The sequence below is a fragment of the Heptranchias perlo genome, chromosome 6 (genome assembly GCF_035084215.1).
Source record: "Heptranchias perlo isolate sHepPer1 chromosome 6, sHepPer1.hap1, whole genome shotgun sequence".
Lineage (NCBI taxonomy): Eukaryota > Metazoa > Chordata > Chondrichthyes > Hexanchiformes > Hexanchidae > Heptranchias > Heptranchias perlo.
The window spans coordinates 100,935,316-100,954,946 of NC_090330.1; the positions used below are offsets into that span (position 1 = coordinate 100,935,316).

Genomic DNA, 19,631 nt, shown 5'->3' on the forward strand with positions numbered 1-19,631 from the left:
CCACCTATGCCAGTAACATGAGGAAAAAAACTGAATAATAGCATTGAGGCAGAGCACGAGTGAGAGTTAGTGAACTGAGATGATGTGGTTTCAATATTTCAATGGGCTTTCACGAGAGCCAGACAGTGCCTTCCGTAATAGCATTACTCTTGATAAATGGAACGCACAAGTTCAGTTAGATTCAATGCCTATACTAGCAAACATTGGGCCTCCTGTGTGTCTGCCGTATTCTAATAAATGTATTTACTGAATATTAAGACAGATTTTCCGCACTTGTGCCTGGGTGCAGATCACCTGGATGAGTCCATTAAGTAAAATCGGGTGGGGACGATCGCACGTCTCAACGCAGCTCGCTTGTTTTTCAGTCCCAAACGCAAAAGAGAAAAATCTGCCCCACCATGTAGTGATCAGTGGGGAATTTGTTAGAAAAGGGCACTTGCCCCTCTCTCCCCGACACAACCCTGGCTTGTGCAACCTTTGACCTTGTCCCTGCACCACTTAACCCTGCCCACAACATTTAACCGCACCATTGGGATTTCAACCTTTAGGTTTCATATTTGATTGGTCACACTTAGGTAACAAGATAAAAGATTATATTTTTTCAGTAAATGATGTTATAATAGCTTTTGTTTTAAATTAAACCTGTCCAGATCAAGAAAAATCCTTACATTAACACATGATACAATGCATTGGCAGATCTGTCCCTCACCCCACCTACCTCATCTGGTCCCCAGACTCTCTCCTTTAAACAAATAATTCCCTTCAGCAAATTAAAATTATCCCCTGAAATAATTTCACTGTAACCTTAAAGGGAACCCTAATTATGAACTCAAGCCTAGCCCCATTTCTAACCCTAACCCTGATACTCAATCCTAACTCTTATCCTAACCCTGAATGTGACCATAACCCAAAACTTATTCCTAGCCTTGAGGCTGACTGTAACCCTAATGTTAATCCAATCCTAACCCTAAATCCAACTGTAACTATGATTTCTAACCCAATGTAATCCTAAAGCTAACCCTAAACCCAACTTCAACCCAAAAGCTGCCACTAAACCTAAACCAAACAATAATCCCACACCTAAACCAATTGTGACCCTGACCCTATCCTAAGCCTAACACTCATCATAACCCAAATTGAAATCTACCCTTAAGCTCTAGTTTAAACCTAAGCCAAGTTCGCCCCAACCGTAACCTGGGAAGATTTTCATCCTGGTCACATTTGAAGGGAGTGGATTTCCTGACACTGGTGGCAAAGTGGGTGGGTCCTGCAGCAACATGACTGGAGGTAAGGCAGGTAGGAGAAGGAAAGCAGGGGGCAGAGAGCAGCAGAGCTAGCAGGGGCTTCAAACAATGTGATTGAGGAAGCAATATTACCAGTGGGAATAGCATAAGTCACACACATTCAGGGTAGCATCAAGATGTGGGAGTTAGGTGTCAGTCGGGAGGTTTGATGGAGAGTGATTAAAAATGGAGGCAAGATTAAAAAGTTACCCAAATTTTAAGGGGAAATCATTGTCTGGGAGTGTGTCTGCAGGACTGGAACTGAAGCAAGAAGTCTTTTGCAAGATCCAACAATGAGAAAATGCTAAATTTGGGAATCTCGTGAGAAGATCCAGAATCCCTGCTGTAAAATTGGACATGAATTTAGATTTGAGGTTAGGATCAGATCAGCCATGATCTTATTGAATGGCGGAGCAGGCTCGAGGGGCCGATTGGCCTACTCCTGCTCCTATTTCTTATGTTCTTATGTAATATTCAAGTGAGGCAAGAACCAAAACAAGATCCTGCCACTTTAACTGTGAAATGGCTGTACTCTGAGATTAACAGTATCCCCAAAGATCTATTTCAGTATTATCCAATCTGGTCTCCTGTTTATGTTTGTCGAAGGATTTGGTGCTTTTTAAATGTTTCAATCGAGTGTTCACGTACAGATTTGCCATTGATTAATTCTCTGTTCAACGTGAATAAGACTGTTCACAGCACCCCCTATGGGAAATGATGGCTGACACCAACAGCATTTAAACCCCAGTCATCATTTCTCTTTCCCCGATTGGTTTGTTGAGGAGCTGGTGACGTGGCATATGATCCACTCCGTACTTCAAAACGAGTAAAAGTCTAGAATACTGTAACGTGCTTTGACAGTCACTGCGCATCTAAGTGCTCGCTATATCAATGTGTGGGTTTTGTTGTGTAAATTGGGAGTCCTTTAGAAGCCCACAGGTAGCCTGTAACATACTGACAGACGAAGCCTTTTTGTTCAAAGTATTGAATTGCACGGTCAGGAAAATGTTCCCTTTTATGTTGCGATGCCATTGAGTGGCTTTACACCGTGTAATTTCTAACAAAAGTGGCAAATGGCCAAAATTTGTTGGAGGGTGTCAAGTATTTCTCGTTACAGTCTCTTACTCCCATCAAAAAATTCAAGCGATGACACAGTTCACAAGAATGAATCTCGGGATGCTTATCTTCCTTACCTAAATCCCAAGATTAGATTCCAAATTTTCTATACAAATCTTGTACTTGCCAATGTGGCCTTTTGTTTTAGTTTTGGTCAATAGGAGCTGATGGTCTAGTAGGTTTTATAATGCGAGAGCTGAGGTTAATGAACTTTTGATGTAGGATCTGGAGGGATGATGTTTTACACAGCGAGGGATAATTCGCTGTGTAAAACACACCAGGTTTTGTTTTGCACAGCGAATTATATAAATGTGCGCGGCCTGACTACAGCATACGGTGGTGTTTTGGGGACTGATCAATTGAATTCAGTAGGTACTCCGTGAAATCGGAAACCTATCAAGCAAACAGTTGCATCGATGCTCTGGTATACATTATGATGTGGAGATGCCGGTGATGGACTGGGGTGGACAAATGTAAGGAATCTTACAACACCAGGTTATAGTCCAACAGTTTTATTTGAAAATCACAAGCTTTCGGAGGCTTTCTCAGGTGACTCACCTGACGAAGGAGAAAGCCTCCGAAAGCTTGTGATTTTCAAATAAAACTGTTGGACTATAACCTGGTGTTGTAAGATTCCTTACACTGGTATACATTAGGGTTTGAGTGGCTGTGGTGTTTGTAGGACAGGATAATAATCAAATAACCAATAGAGTTTTTTTTATCTACGGTTTTCTCCCTTCTCCCCATCTGGCAGAACGAATAATGAGACCGTGATATGTGTGAATGGGCAGCGTTAAATCTCCCCTAACTTCCGAACAAACATTTAGAGGAGTAAACTGAGCTGTTAAACTAGAACACTTTGTATTGTATTATCATTTTGCCAACATCCACTAAATATTCTATAAACTGAGGAGTAATTTGTGCTCGAACATAAATGTGCTGCATTTGGTACTGTATGAAACAATGTGCAGGACCTGAAATAACATACAAGGTTTAAATTGGGAAGAGGCCCTGATTCACAGTCAGCAAACAGTTAAAAGAACAGGAATCGACATCCTTTACTTTGCTGGATGCTGATCCAGTGTTCAGTCATTAAATAACTCAGTCCTCAAGTTGTACAGAGCAACTTGATTGTATAATCAAGGTGTGGTGTCTAGGCTGCTCACAAAGGAGGAGATTGCGGGGGCTCTAACAAATATATTCAGAACCTCTCTGGCCACAGGGGATGTGCCAGAGGACTGGAGAACCGCTAATGTAATACCATTATTCAAGAAGGGGAGTAGGGAAAAACCGGGGAACTACAGGCCAGTGAGCCTAACATCAGTGGTAGGAAAATTATTGGAAAAAATTCTGAAGGACAAAATTAGTCTCCACTTGGAGAAGCAAGGATTAATCAGGGATAGTCAACATGGCTTTGTCAAGGGAAGATCATGTCTGACTAATTTGATTGAATTTTTTGAGGGGGTGACTAGGCGTGTGGATGAGGGTAACGCAGTGGATGTGGTATACATGGATTTCAGTAAGGCCTTCGATAAAGTCCCCCACAGGAGACTGGTCAAGAAGGTATGAGCCCATGGAATCCAGGGTGCCTTGGCACTTTGGATACAAAACTGGCTTAGTGGCAGAAGGCAGAGGGTGATGGTCGAAGGTTGTTTTTGTGACTGGAAGTCTGTGGCCAGTGGGGTACCACAGGGATCGGTGCTGGGTCCCTTGCTGTTTGTGGTCTACATTAATGACTTGGATATGAATGTAAAAGGTATGATCAGTAAGTTCGCTGATGATACAAAAATTGGTAGGGTGGTAAATAGCGAGGAGGATAGCCTCAGTCTGCAGGACGATATAGATGGGTTGGTCAGATGGGCGGAACAGTGGCAAATGGAATTTAACCCGGAAAAGTGCGAGGTGATGCACTTTGGAGGGACTAACAAGGCAAGGGAATACACAATGAATGGGAGGACCCTAGGCAAGACAGAGGGTCAGAGGGATCTTGGTGTGCAAGTTCACAGATCCCTGAAGGCGGCGGAACAGGTAGATAAGGTGGTAAAGAAGGCATATGGGATACTTGCCTTTATTAGCCGAGGCATAGAATATAAGAGCAAGCAGGTTATGATGGAGCTGTATAAAACACTAGTTAGGCCACAGCTGGAGTACTGTGTGCAGTTCTGGTCGCCACACTACAGGAAGGATGTGATCGCTTTGGAGAGGGTGCAGAGGAGATTCACCAGGATGTTACCAGGGCTGGAGCGCTTCAGCTATGAAGAGAGACTGGGAAGATTGGGTTTGTTTTCCTTGGAGCAGAGGAGGCTGAGGGGGGACATGATTGAGGTGTACAAAATTATGAGGGGCACAGATAGGATGGATACTAAGGAGCTTTTTCCCTTCGTTGAGGGTTCGATAACAAGGGGACATAGATTCAAGGTAAAAGGCGGGAGGTTTAGAGGGGATTTGAGAAAGAACTTTTTCACCCAGAGGGTGGTTGGAGTCTGGAACTCACTGCCTGAAAGGGTTGTGGAGGCAGGAACCCTCACAACATTCAAGAAGCATTTGGATGAGCATTTGAAATGCCATAGCATACAAGGCAACGGACCAAATGCTGGAATATGGGATTAGAGTAGACAGGGCTTGATGGCCGGCGCGGACACGATGGGCCGAAGGGCCTCTATCCGTGCTGTATGACTCTATGACTCTATGTACACACTGCGAATTGGTATCATCTGAAAAGCAGCAGTTCTGAGATAGGGAAAAAGAAAGACCTGCATTTATATAGTGCTTTTCACAACCTCAGGATGTCCCAAAGTGCTTTACAGCCAATGAAGAATTTTTGAAGTGTAGTCAGTGTTGTAGTAAACATGGCAGCCAATTTGTGCACAACAAGATCCCACAAACAGCAATGTGATAATGACCAAATGATTTATTTCTAGTGATGTTGGTTGAGGGATAAATAATGGCTAGGACACGAGGGAGAATTCTTCTTCACATGGTGCCATGGGATCTTTTCCATCCACCTGAGAGGGCAGACGGGACCTCGGTTTAACGTCTCATCCGAAAGACTTTAAGATATTCCTGATTTTTAGTGATTCTTGAAGTTAGACAATAGTCAGTCAAAGAAGGTCACACTCGCGATAGTTTTGTTAATTAAAAGTGATTATTTAATGTAATTCATATAGGCATAAAGCAAATCAAGCATAGAACCCTATTCTACCCGTGTGTAGTTAGTGTTCGCAACGTGATTATTTCGTGATTTAACAATTCATACGAACATTAGGCAAATTATGAAATACGTACAACCTTAGAACCAAGGGTTTTTGCATCCAGGCCGAAGAGTGATCAGCTCTTTCATATCTTGAGGTCTTTGTCTTCGTCTCAGACGTCCTTGTTGTAAGCAGAGCTTTCTTTCAAGCTTGCTGCTTCGACTGCAGTGTCTCTTCTCATCGCAAGGCCTTTTATATTGTTTTTGACCACTGGGACGTAGGATTAGGGGAAAGTGTCATTTTTTTTGTCCAATCATTGCCCCTGTTACTCGGGACTAGGTTTCTTTGATGTACCTCAGTAAACCATGTGCAATTATTTCAGACCACTGGAATGCGTAAGCTGCCCTTATCTGTGTGCAAACCCTCTTCTTAGGCAATTTAGAATAAGGCTTCTTTTATCTATACACAGACTTGTTTATAGCTGTGATGTCTCTGATTCTAACGGCTTCAAAGATTTCTTCCATTATCAGTTATTTTCACAAGCCAAAGGCCTGTTATAAACTTCTGTAAGCTTTTCCAGTGTTTACAGTTGCTGCGTTTGCAGGCCTGTTCTAAACTTCTGAAAGCTTTTCCAATTCCAACTGTTGTTGTTGTGTTTGCAGTTTTCAAATGTAATGTTTAAAAGGGCCACAGTTAACCCTTTCTTTCAAAGTGGCCCAAGTGTTGAAAGGGTTTTACCCCACAAGACGACACCTGCGACAGTGCAGCACTCCTTCAGTCCTGCACTGAAGTGCCTGGATTTTGTGCTCAAATCTCTGGAGTGGGATTTGAACCCATGACCTTCTGACTCAGAGGTGAGAGTGCCAGCACTGAGCCACAGCTAACACCCAGTAGGTTCTTCCTGCACCAATTAAAATCCTGATTGGAAAATTGGCTGGAGCGCTGGCGGCAGTGGCTTCCACCCAATGCCCGAAAATCGAGTGTACTTGACTGGAGAGTCCACCCTACTAAAGTCAAATGAATTTACACACTTCAGTCAACACTTCAGCACTAAAATTGCCGTGGGCAGTTCTGCTCCCTTCTGAAATCCACTCTTCCTTCCTGTGCATGAGCTGCGTGCATGGACCAGTGTGAGGAGATCAGAATCTTTGCCTGTTATCTGTTTTAAAAGCCGAGAAGTATAATTTGCTGCTCACAAATGTATAAATACAATCAGCAGCTAAAGTCGAGCACTGATCATTTTGCGTAAAACGGTGTTTTATTCTCTGGTTGAAGCATCTGGGAATGTGAAACGATGCTAATAATAAAAAAACACATTTAGGCAATAAATCATAGTCTGTTTCACTGCCCTTAGAGTTGGAAAGAATATGATCATCGTTTTGATATATCTTGCCACACTTGTGACTTCACAATCATCTTTTTACCCCATTGTGCTGGGGGCACGAGTGTGCAAATGTATTTTGCCCTCTTGGCAAGTGCAACGGATTGCCTCTCAACTCCTCACTTTTCAGCTTTATGTAGGTGCATGCATTAGAAATCTTAGATGTGAGCTTACTGGAAGGATCTAGCACACAAACAGCGGTGGGGGAATCTGTGGCAGTGCTGGAGTGGCCGTGGGCTGGTACCTGAGAGGGAAAGAGCGTGTGACGGTGTGTGGACCTGATACAGAAGGAAGATAGGAACAGGAGGAGGGGGTTTAGCCCCCTCGAAACTGTACCGCCATTCAATGAGATCATGGCTGATCTGTGACTCAACTCTATATACCCGCCTTAGCCCCATATCCCTTAATACCTTTGGTTAACAAAAATCTATCAATCTCAGATTTAAAATTAACAACTGAGCTATCATCGACTGCCATTTGTGGAAGAGAGTTCCAAACTTCTACCGCCCTTTGTGTATAGAAGTGTTTCCAACTTCACTCCTGAAAGTCCTGGCACTAATTTTAATGCTATGCCCTCTAGTCCTAGACTCCCCAACCAGCGGAAATAGTTTCTCACTATCTACCCTATTAGTTCCCCTTAATATCTTGAAAACTTTGATCAAATCACCCCTTAATCTTCTAAATTCCAGTGAATACAACCCTAGTTTGTGTAATCTCGCCTCGTAATTTAACCCTTGGAGTCCAGGTATCATTCTGGTAAATCTACACTGCACTCCCTCCAAGGTCAATATATCCTTCCTTAGGTGAGGGACCTCGTTTTACTTCTTCCTCTGCTTTATTTTCCTCAAGTACCTCGAGTGGAGGAGGAGAGGCGAGGACGGGTTGCTGAGGAGCAGAGTTCATCAGTTACTTTCAGTAGAAGGAGTGAACTGTCCGTTTTATGATGTAGTTTGCTGACTGAATGGGGAGTACAACAGAATAAGAAAGGGAACCAGTAAAATGGGAGGGTTGGTGCCTTACATCAGATGAGTGTCCACTTTGCCTCCATGTGTAAGTGTTAAAATTACATTCACATCGTGCAAGTGGACAATTTTTCTATTTGTATAAATTTTAACATTGTGGGTTACTCATTACACATGGATAAAAAGGGAAAATTGAAAACTTAGGCAAAACTTTTTGCATCCGTGTAATAGCCATTAATATTCTTGTACATAGTAAGGGGAAAATCATAGCCTGAAATCTAGGCGGTCCCTATTATTAAATTTACTGACAACCATGGCCTTTACAAACCTCTTGAGGAGGGCAAGAAAGTATCTCCACCTATATGTAAAATTACATTATAACATGGATTGCAGGGGGGAATTTTCTCAGAGAATACAGTGATGTAAAAAAATCCTTTATTATGCCCTATAGATTTCTATAATTAGATACGTCATTGTTTTGTTTACATATGAAAATGATATCTTTGTAATCTGCAAATCTCGTAGTAATAATGCCAACTCCAACATTAATTGCAGCAGAGTCCCCAGTGAGCTAAGGTATACAATGCTTTTGGAAAGAGTTTACATGCAACAGGTTTGATTTAGATGGTGGGACTTTTTTAAACAGACCTCATAAAAGGGCTCATACATTTATATGCAGGGATCTAATCTACAGCGCAGTACTGAGGGACATATGAACATACCAATTAAGAACAGGAGTAGGCCATTCGGCCCCTCGAGCCTGCTCTGCCATTTGATAAGATCATGGCTGATCTGATTGTGACCTCAACCCTACTTTCCCATCTACCTATTATAACCTTTGACTCCCTTGTTAATCAGGAATCGATCTAACTCAGCCTTAAAACTATTCAATGACCCTGCCTCCACCGCTCTCTGGGGAAGGGAGTTCCACAGACTCACAATCCTCAGAGAAAAAAATTCTCCTCATCCCCTTATTTTTAAACTGTGGCCCCTAGTTCTAGTCTCTCCCACATGGGGAAACATCCTCTCAGCATCTACCCCTTCTAGTCCCCTCAGAATCTTATATGTTTCAATAAGATCACCTCTTATTCGTCTAAACTCCAGTGTATGCAGGCCCAACTTGTCCAACCTTTCCTCATAAGATAACCCCCTCATCCCAGGAATCAGTCGAGTGAACCTTCTCTGAACCGCCTCCAAAGCAATTCTTAAAGGAGACCAAAACTGCACTCAGTATTCTAGATGTGGTCTCACCAATGCCCTGTACAACTGGAGCAAAACATCTCTACTTTTATATTCCATTCCCCTTGCAATAAATGACAACATTCCATTTGCCTTCCTAATCACTTGCTGCACCTGCATACTAACTTTTTGTGATTCATGTACTAGGGCACCCAGATCCCTCTGTACCTCAGAGTTCTGCAATTTCTCTCCATTTAAATAATATACTGCTTTTCTATTCCTCCTGCCAAAGTGGACAAGTTCACATTTTCCCACATTATACTTATATCTGCCAAATTTTTGCCCTCTCACTTAACCTATCTATATCCCTTTGCAGACTCCTTATGTCCTCTTCACAACTTACTTTCCTACCTACCTTTGTGTCATCAGCAAATTTAGCAACCATACATTCGGTCCCTTCATCCAGGTCATTGATATAGATTGTAAATAGTTGAGGCCCAAGCACTGATCCCTGTGGCACTCCACATCTTGCCAACCTGAAGATGACCCATTTATGCAAACTCTCTGTTTCCTGTTAGCTAACCAATGCTTTATCCATGCTAAGATGTTACCCCCTACACTATGAGCTCTTATTTTGTGCATTAGCCTTTGATGTGGTACTTTGTCAAAAGCCTTCTGGAAATCCAAGCACACCATATCCACAGGATCCCCTTTATCCACATTGCATGTTACTTCCTCAAAGAACTCTAATTGTCTGAGATGTCGTCGTTCAGATGAGATGTTAAACCGAGGCCCCGTCTGCCCCTTCAGGTGGACATAAAAGCTCCCATGGCACTATTTCGAAGAAGGGAAGGCGAATTCTCCTGTGTCCTGGCCAATATGTAAGCCTCAACCAACATCACTAAAACAGATTATCTGGTCATTATCACATTGCTGTTTGTGGGACCTTGCTGTGCGCAAATTGACTGCCTTGTTTCCTACATTACAACAGTGACTACTGTGAATTGCTTTGGGACGTCCTGAGGTCGTGCAAGGCGCTATATAAATGCAAGTCTTGCTTTCTTAAAACTTTGCAACTTTTTATTTTTGTTTGTAAACATGTTGGCCCAGAATTTGCTGTCGAAGTAATGGTGAGGCTAATGATGCTCACTGTTATTTATGTGCAAACGCTACAGCAACTTCAGGCGAGAACCAGTTCTGCGGAAATCCAAAAGTTGCTGTCTGAGATCCACTGCTCCGCCGTTAGCTTTGTGAAAACGGCATCTCGCCGTCTGCTTCACCATTGAAATACATTGAATGGCGTGAAGTTGCTGAATTTGTACTAAACTCGCCACAGAAAGTTAAGTCTTGTCCATTTCAGTCTAAGTACCCTTTTAACAACGTGATAAGTGTTAATTACTGCCAGTCAACCTCTCTGGCACTGAAAATGAACTATTACAAGTGTGGAATCTCATTCCTTTAGGTTTTGATTGCATGAGATTTTAAAAAAAAATTTCAATTAGATTTTTAAAAACTTTTCCTTTCCGTCTCTTTTTTTTCTCTCTCTCTTAATCCAATCTTTCTTTCCCTCTTTATTTCTCTTTCTGTACCTGATTTTACATTGAATTCACCCACTCGAATTTACACTTCCTTCTCTGTCCTTGAGCTGTTAATTTCACAATCCTTCAATCTGATTGGTTAAGGAGATACCCAGTTCCTTACCGTGTTCACTCAGGTCCCAGATGCCCTGTTTTCCTCACTGCGACATTCCCATCTCTCACTACCAGTAACTTGCAGCGCAAAATATCATTGCTGAAGGCAGACACCGTTCATTGCCCTGCTACAGCAAATTCTAGACCATAATGACAATTATTTGTCAAGATTTTTATAACTTCTCTGAAAACCTTTCTGGGATATGGAGATGTAACTTTGTCGCTGCAATCATGATACTTTTAACCCTTGTACAGAGGAAAATTGTTTTGTTTCAGTGGCTGGACTAGTTGTTCAAATGCAAGTTTGAATATTTGTGTAATTTATCCTTCTAAAGGTATTACAATTTGAAATAGTAAAGTTCCAACACACATTACAAAAACTACATTTTTGGTATAGATTTGAAATCTAAGTGTCAGCCTTGTCTCAGTGGCAGCACTATTGACTGACTCAATGTTGTGGGTTCGAGGCCTGATCCTGAATTTGAGCCTATAATCTAGGATGATGCTGAGGGAGGGACCATCTTTCGGATGAGAGGTTAAACCGAGGCTCTGCATGCCCTCTCAGATTAATGTGAAAGATCCTGTGGTACTATTTGTCCTAGACAACATTTATCCCTCAACCAACAGCATTAAAACAGATGATCCGGCCATTAACCTGATTTCTGGACGTTGCTGATTGTGAGAAATGACTGCTGTGTTTCTCCACATTTACAATAGTAATCACGCTTCAAAGTTAATTAATCTGCTGTGAAGCGCTTTGGATTGTCCTGGGGTCATGACAGGTGCTTTATAAATGCCTGAAAGAGTAGGGGAAGCAGAATCAATAATAACTTTCAAAAGGGAATTGGATAAATACTTGAAGGGAAAAAATTTGCGGGGCTACGAGGAAAGGACAAGGGAGTGGGACAAAATGGATAGCTCTTTCAAAGAGCCGGCACAGGCATGATGGGCCGAATGGCATGCTTCTGTGCTATATCATTCTATGATGATTCTTTGATAAGTTCTTTGCAAGCCTCCAATGCACCTTTTATTAACAGTCAATGTTTAGGTGCAGCATATATATCATTGCAATATAATTTTGATATAAAAATAAACCGTCAGCAATGTGGAGTGACTCTCCTGAACAGGAAACCAGTGGAAAGAATGAATTATGCATCAGTATTGAGGTTAGGCAGAGTTATGTTATTCAATGTAATTGTTTGGAAGTACAGCTGAATGACATCATAATTAAGCAGATAACATCTGGACGGTTTCTTCCTTCCTTTCTTTTTTTTAAATTTGCAACTGTCAAATCCCTCCCACAACTGCATTTTGAACCAACGAACCGCAAAAACTAAATCAGTTCAGTTCAGAGAAAGATATTTTGACACAGACCTTCCTCTGCATGGTGTTTCACTTGGGTTTTCCTCCGGGAGTTAATAATGGCTCCGCTCTTGCACTGGATTAAAAAGGTACAGGCAAATTTGATAAGTAAGACTTTCAAAATAACCATGTAAACATTTGTAGTGTAGTGCTTTTTTATTGTTAAGTTTGAAGCTTATTTTTAAATAATTTACAAATGATATTTATTCAGGTTACATCTGGAGTTGGTTTAATGTGCCGTTTTTTCCTCACCTTTTGTTAACCTTTTGTTCAGAGGCTGTTCGTGCATAAGAAACACTTGCATTTATATAGCGCCTTTCACAACCTCAGCATTTCCCAAGCACTTTACAGCCAATTAAGTACTTTTTTTTGAAGTGTAGCCACTGTTGTAATGTTGGAAACATAGCAACCAATTTGTGCACAGCAAGGTCCCACAAACAGCTATGTGATAATGGCCAGATTATCTGTGTTAGTGATGTTGATTGAGAAATACATTTTGGCCAGGACACCAGGGAAAACTCCCCTGTTCTTCTTGGAAATAGTGCAGTGGGATCTTTTAAACCCACCTGAGCGGGCAGACGGGGCCTCGGTTTAACGTCTCATCTGAAAAACAGCACCTCCGATAGTGCAGCACTCTCAGTACTGCATTGAAGTATCAGCTGAGATTTTGTGCTTAAGTTCCTGGAGTGGGACTTGAACCCACAACTTTTCTGACTCAGAGGCGAGAGTGCTACCCACTGAGCCACGGCTGCTACCACAACGTGTTAGTAATGTGATGTAGTTAGCTAGAAAGGTTTGGTTTTAACTATGCCGTATTGTATGAGTTCAATCTACTTATCTACCTACCAAAAGAAAGTTGTCTTTTCTTAGAGATGATTACAGACGTTTTCAAAGGGGGAATCCTCGGTCTCTTACACTTTTCTTCCTATTCTTTCAGGTTCCTGATGTTATCAGCAGCATCCGGCAAGTTTCCAAGGCCGCCATGAAAGGGGACACAAAATCCCGGCAAGTCAGCGAGGATGCCTTTTACAACTCGCAGAAGTACGAAGTGCTGTACTGCGGCAAAGTGGTGGTGGCGCACAAGAAGGCTCCGTCCACCCTTATTGACGACTGCATAGAGAAGTTCGCCCAGCACCAGCTCGAAATGCAGCGGCTGAAGCTGCTGAACGAGAAGCCTCTGGCCGATTCCACCGCTGACCAGGAGGACGGAGATGCCGGGGGAGATTCGCAGCTGCTCGAGGACGTGGCTGACGGGGCAACCGTGAGCACCAACCTGCCGTCGGCCAACGGCAGTCAGAGCGACCTGTCGGCCTTGGCCCTGACCGAGCCCAATCTGGGGGATACAGCGTTTGATGAGCAGCAGGCTGAGTTCCGCTCTCGGTGTAACAGCGTCGCCAGTATTATGCCCAAGAGGGTGCCCGACCTTGGCACCAAAGTGCAAGCCCGAAGGCGCCATGCCAGCGCTCCAAGTCACGTCCAGCCCTCCGACTCAGAGAAAAATAGGACAATGTTATTTCAGGTATGCATGTTTTTACTTTTTGTACGGAACTACGTGCCATAGGAGTTAAATAGGTGCCAGTACTGAAATCAGCAAATATTCTGATCTCTATTAATGCAGGATAGAGAGGTACTGAAGCATCTCTACTAGTGTAGAGACTGGAGGGGGGTAGGGGGGCATTGGAGTAGACGGCTGGGATTCATGCGTAGCATGCAGCCTTACCAGTGGAGATGGGGATCATTGTGTACTGGCATATTGGCACCTCTACCCGTATAGGGATCAGTGGGTTGGGAGCCATGTGATTTTAAACTGCTGATTTGTTTTCATTGGACTTTTCCATGAGTTTGGAGGATTCACATTGATTCCAGCATTATTGGCTGCATTCACGTTTTTAAAAATGCTAACACTAATTTGACAATTTACCTATCGTGGTAATGTGCTCCAATCACTGAGCAGCAAAGAAGCTGCTTATGCAGTGTTGCTATTTTATAATGTGACGTGGACAGAGGGGAAATGAGGAGAAATTTTTTTCCGCAGCGAGTTGCTATGATCTGGAATTCACTGCCTGAAAAGGTGGTGGAAGCAGATTCAGTAATAACTTCAGTAAGTACTTGAAGGAGAAAACATTGCAGAGCTATGGGGAAAGAGCAGGGCGTGGGACTAATTGGATGGCTCGTTCAAAGAGCCTGCACAGGCACGATGGGCCAAATGGCCTGCTTCTGTGCTGTATGATTCGAATAGGACAGAAACACTGATGCTCATCAGCATATTTCAATCTGATGAATGATGTTATCAATAAGGGTCTTAGCTTGCTGATTTCTCCGGTGTTGCTGTGGACAGTTTTTTTTTTAAACAAGAGCTGGAACCCAGCAGCAGACACTTCTGAATCTTTCCCAATCATGTTAAGGATTCTCCGGCTTGCAACTTGTCGACACATCTTAAATGCATTTGTGAAGATTTGCTGAATCCGGTATTTCTAGCGAAATTGTTGACGTGTTTTGTGAATTCTTTGCCTGATAATCGCTCCTGTGAAGCACCTTGGGATATTTTCCTACGTTAAATGCATGTTGCTGTTGTGCATGAGTTAAGTTTTCTCAAGAAACTTCCTCCTTCGGTTACAGAGCCTGAAAGATTTGGAGCTTGCAGAGCCTGCTTGCAAACGGCGACTGCGACTGCTGTCTGAGCAGGAAGACCGACGGGGATCACTTGAGCCTGTCTAAAATGCTCTGACTAGGAGTTTGGAGGCACGATCCACACTCCATATTTGTGCAGGGAGGCTTCTGTGGATTGTAGTCCACCACGGATGGTGTGACCACTCCGTGAACATTTACAGCAGCACAGGTCCTAAGCACAGTGCTGTTCGGGCTCCACTCTTTTTATATATTTACACTGCTGCTAACTCTTTCCTGCCCAGCTTCAACATGCTGGGGGTGGTGGGGGCAGGTGGGATCACATTGAGAGAGCCTTGAGGCAGGGATTCACAGACCACATTGCTTCCTACAGGCGTGTCAGACATGTTGAGGGAATGTCCCACTGAAGGGGGCATGGCCGGAGAAGGATGTCGACTCTTCCCCCATCCAGCTCCTCTGTGCAAGTGACGGTAGATTTTCCCGAAAGTGGCCAGTCACAGGGATGAGAAAACAGAAATATCAGTGGCTGCCCCATTATCTGCTTGTTTGCATTGGAATCTGACTTTTTAATGTAGCTCTCGCACATTCCGAGTGAACGCCATCACTAGCGACCAGGTCAGCAACATTGAGTGATGCGTGAAGCAGTTAGTCATTGATTCAGTTTCCCCACCTTCACCAGCACAAGCACAGACCAGTACAGTTAATGCACAAAATCTGACTTTCCCATTACTTGCGTTGCCTTTGAAGAAGCGACAACCCTAAAAACAGACCACATTAGCAACATGGTTTTTTTCCCCCCTTTACTTCTGGGCTGCCCACAGAATGATTTATGAGCCACTACACTATTTGATTAAGTAATTTTACATTTATGTATATTTACCCTGTTTTCTCGCTATCCCGTCTCCACTGATCTGCATCACTGCTACAGCTGAAAAGGCACGCACTGAACCTGCTCCCAGGCCTCTGCCAACAGACTCTTGGGTGGGGTATGGGAATGATCTGTGTAATCTCCACCTTCACGTTTCATAGAATCAGTGAATGATCAAAGAATCATAGAAAGGTTACAGAACGGAAGGAGTCCATTCGGCCCATTGAGGCCATGCCGGCTCTATGAAAGAGCAGTCCAGCTAGTCTCACTCCCCTGCCCTATCCCTGTAGCCCTGCAAATTTTTTCCTTTCAAGAACTTATCCAATTCCCTTTTGAAGGCCATGATTGAATCTGCCTCCACCACCCCCTCGGGCAGTGCATTCCAGATCCTAACCACTCGCTGTGTAAAAAAGTTTTTCCTCATGTCACCTTTGGTTCTTTTGCCAATCACCTTAAATCTATGTCCTCTGGTTCTTGACACTACTGCCAATGTCTATCTACTCTGTCTTGACCCTTTGTGATTTTGAATATCTCTATCAAATCTCCTCTCAACCTTCTCTGTTCCAAGGAGAACATCCCCAGCTCCTCCAGTCCACCCACATAACTAAAGTCCCTCATCCCTGGAATCATTCTAGTAAATCTCTTCTGCACCTTCTCTAAGGCCTTCATGTCCTTCCTAAAGTGCGCTGCCCATACAGCACAGAAGGAGGCCATTCGACCCATCGTGCCTGTGCTGGCTCTTTGAAAGAGCCATCTAATTAGTCCCACTTCTCTGCTCTTCCCCATAGCCCTGTAAGTTTCTCCTTTTCAGGTATTTATCCAATTCCCATTTGAAAGTTACTATTGAATCTGCTTTCACCACCTTTTAGGCAGTGCATTCCAGATCATAACAACTCGCTGCATGAAAATATTTCTCCTCATTTCCCCCCTAGATTTTTTGCCAATTACCTTAAATCTGTGTCCTCTGGTTACCGACCCTCCTGTCACTGGAATCAGTTTCTTCCTTCCCTGCGGGAAAGTGCCTGATAGCCACACACAATTTGGACACTGCAGTTTTAAGTGTGCCCTTTACAAGAAACAGGATTCTCCCACGTTTTTATTGTGTTGATAATAATCTGTATACTATGTGCAATTTATTTCGGGTTTATAGCTTTGCAGTTCATTCATGCATGCTGTATACCTAACGAGCAATAGTGTGGTCCTGACATGTGCTGTGATTGTTGATATAAGCAGTTGTTTTCATTTGGGATTCTCATGTACCTCTGAGTGGATGGAAGCTTTGCAGTAGGTTGTTTGCATAACTGCCCTCTGAGCCGTAGATCATGTGTACCACAAGGAGTATGGGGGAAAGGAGAAGGGGCACAGACAAAGAGAAAGGTCAAAATAAAACATTCAGTTTGTAAATTGTTTATTTTTTTTGTTTTGTCCATTGATAACTCTGTACGTTTGGACGTTGTCTCTTTAAATGAAGAAGGAAGGAAAGCTGGCTCCAGCTGCCCCTGTGTATGTTTGTGTCACAAAGAAATCTTCGTTCTTTGATCAAGCACGTGGTGATCACGATGCAGAGCTGTAAATGTACAGATCTCAAGGCAATGTCATATGCTTTCAACACAATGAGGTTTTTAATAACATTTGGCCTGTGGTTCCCATGGGTATACTGACTAAAACACAGGCTGTTTGTTTTATTTTCAAAGGGAATAATTTCTGCATTCTGTCTTTGTAGGTTGGTCGTTTTGAAGTTAACCTCATCAGTCCTGACACCAAAACAGTTGTACTTGAAAAGAATTTCAAAAATATTTCCTCATGTTCTCAGGTTTGTATTTATCTGGCTTTTCTGGTGTTTATCTTCACCAATGTTTACTTTTTATTTAGTTACTTTAATTGGTAGAATTAGACGCTGTCCACAATTGTTAGTATTTTCACAAGGAGTAGTTAAAGTAATACTGTGTTCCAGGATTATCTGCCATGATGGTCTTTGAGATTTTCACTGACAGCTGCACTCTGTGATTTTAAATTTTATTTAAAGATTAAAAAAAAATAAAATCCCCTCAGGCTGACTGCTTTCCTTGATAGGGCTGCAGTCTTGTTTGTAGCATGTATACAGATGCATGATGGTCTGTTGCTCAGTTCTGGTTCCCAGTTCTCTCTGCCACTCATTTCTGAAAGGTTGTTAAGTCCTGGGAGCTTAGGAGTGGACAGTTAACTTCAGAAAAAATGAGAAAATGGCCGATGGATCTTGAGGCCAATGTGGTAAATCACGGAAGATCTTTTGACAAACCGTACAGACATCTGATGTGATGATGTAAATTGCGTTGAGCTGGACTCACTGTCATTTCTACTTACAAACCGTTTTTAACTATAGATTGCTTCGTTGTTGATAGCTGTTGGATAATGGCTGCCCTCGGGAGACCAATTACCAATATAGTAACATCCATTGAAAACCTGATAAAAGAACGTGACACCTGGAAATGTTATAAATAATTGACCAGCAAGTTTGGGTTCATGATTGCACAGCCTAAACTGGGTTAATCCTTATAGCGACATCTGGAAAATATTTTTAACCTAGATTAAATTACCTTTCTGTTTTTTTTTTAAAACCATTCATTAAGGTGAGAGTTTGTGCTTGGGGGGAGGATTAATATCCTTTCCCAAGTACAATATCAATTAAATAGGTCATCAGGCTATAAGTGATGCCAATCCTTGTTAGGTGGCATAATGACAGGGCTCAGCCAGAGGCAGCCATAAAAAGAAAAGGTACTGTTTCGCTAGTTTAACCCTAGTGGTCGCTGATAGCACAGGAAGACTTTCAGAAGTTGCTTCTCTTTTTTACTGATACCTTTATATCTAACTGGCATCTTTTAACTGTATCCTTCCAGGGTATAATACACGTTGACCATTTTGGGTTCATTTGCCGTGAAAGTGTTGAACCGGGACTAAATCAGTATGTGTGTTTCGTATTTCAATGTGCCAATGAATCGCTGGTAAGTCCCTTTTATGTATGGTGGCAATTGCCCATCTAACCTTTCAGAGCAAATCTTTATCACAAATTGGACCATAATGTGAAAATTTTGTATCATTGAGCTTAAAAGTAGCTGTAGTCACAAGTCCTTTAGGCAACCAATATTACCAGGGTTACTGGTCTCTGACATGGAATATCCTTGGCATGGATATGTTGGGAGTTTTCAGACTGTTCAATACTGAACAGAATGCACTCAGGCCATTTTTGTCTCCTGGCAGTTTGGGGTATAACTGACTTTACAAAAGCAGCTACTTGAGAAAGCTACAGTGCCTAACCTAGAAGCATAAGGCACACAAAGTAAGAGAGATCTGTTCTCAATTTACTTTGGGGAAGTATCTTGCAACCATGCAGCCTCTTCCTGTCACAGGGCAGCTGCATAGTTCTCCACGAGGACCACGAAAGAGCAAGAGGGGCACAATTCACATGACCATGATCACTTGGGAAGATTTCCTCTGTTCATTGTGTGTGTCAAAAATCGAAAATCTGTTTACAAATGGGTTTACAATTTCACGACACTTGGTGCATAGAGGAAATCTTACTCCTTGGTGAGGTGGATGGCACTCATTACTGAAGCAAATTAACTTGGAAAACAGGAAGCTCTGGAACGCATGACCAAAGCCACTGATTTGCGGTATTCATGGTAAAAACGGCAAAGTTATATAATTAAATTCCCAAAACACAGGTGAAAATCACACGTAACACCAATGGAATCTGACTAATTCAGCCAGCAGACTTAATTATAAACAGACGATCTTGAGGAATCTGATCCTTAGAAGAGTGATTAAAATCTCAGAATCCCATGTAAGAAAAACAAAATTTGACTTTACCATGATAGATGGCTCACGACGTTCAGTTTGAGAGTGAGGAGCCCAATAACTCCAGCTGATGGGCCATGCTCTGTGATGCATAAATTTGTTTTGACGAGAACTTTATTTTAAGATCAATGATTTC

The 19,631-nt window shown here is 42.6% G+C and overlaps 1 protein-coding gene across 2 annotated transcripts in view; it reads left to right on the forward strand.

The window, feature by feature from the left end:
- Nucleotides 1-19,631, forward strand: part of tbc1d4 (TBC1 domain family, member 4) — a 215,932-nt gene that overhangs the window by 99,419 nt on the left and 96,882 nt on the right. For both annotated transcript variants that reach the window (XM_067986534.1, XM_067986535.1), the window contains exons 2-4: nt 13,103-13,684; nt 17,385-17,474; nt 18,538-18,642. In XM_067986534.1, coding sequence (XP_067842635.1) covers nt 13,103-13,684; nt 17,385-17,474; nt 18,538-18,642 — 777 coding nt within the window. The remainder of the gene's footprint in view (nt 1-13,102; nt 13,685-17,384; nt 17,475-18,537; nt 18,643-19,631) is intronic.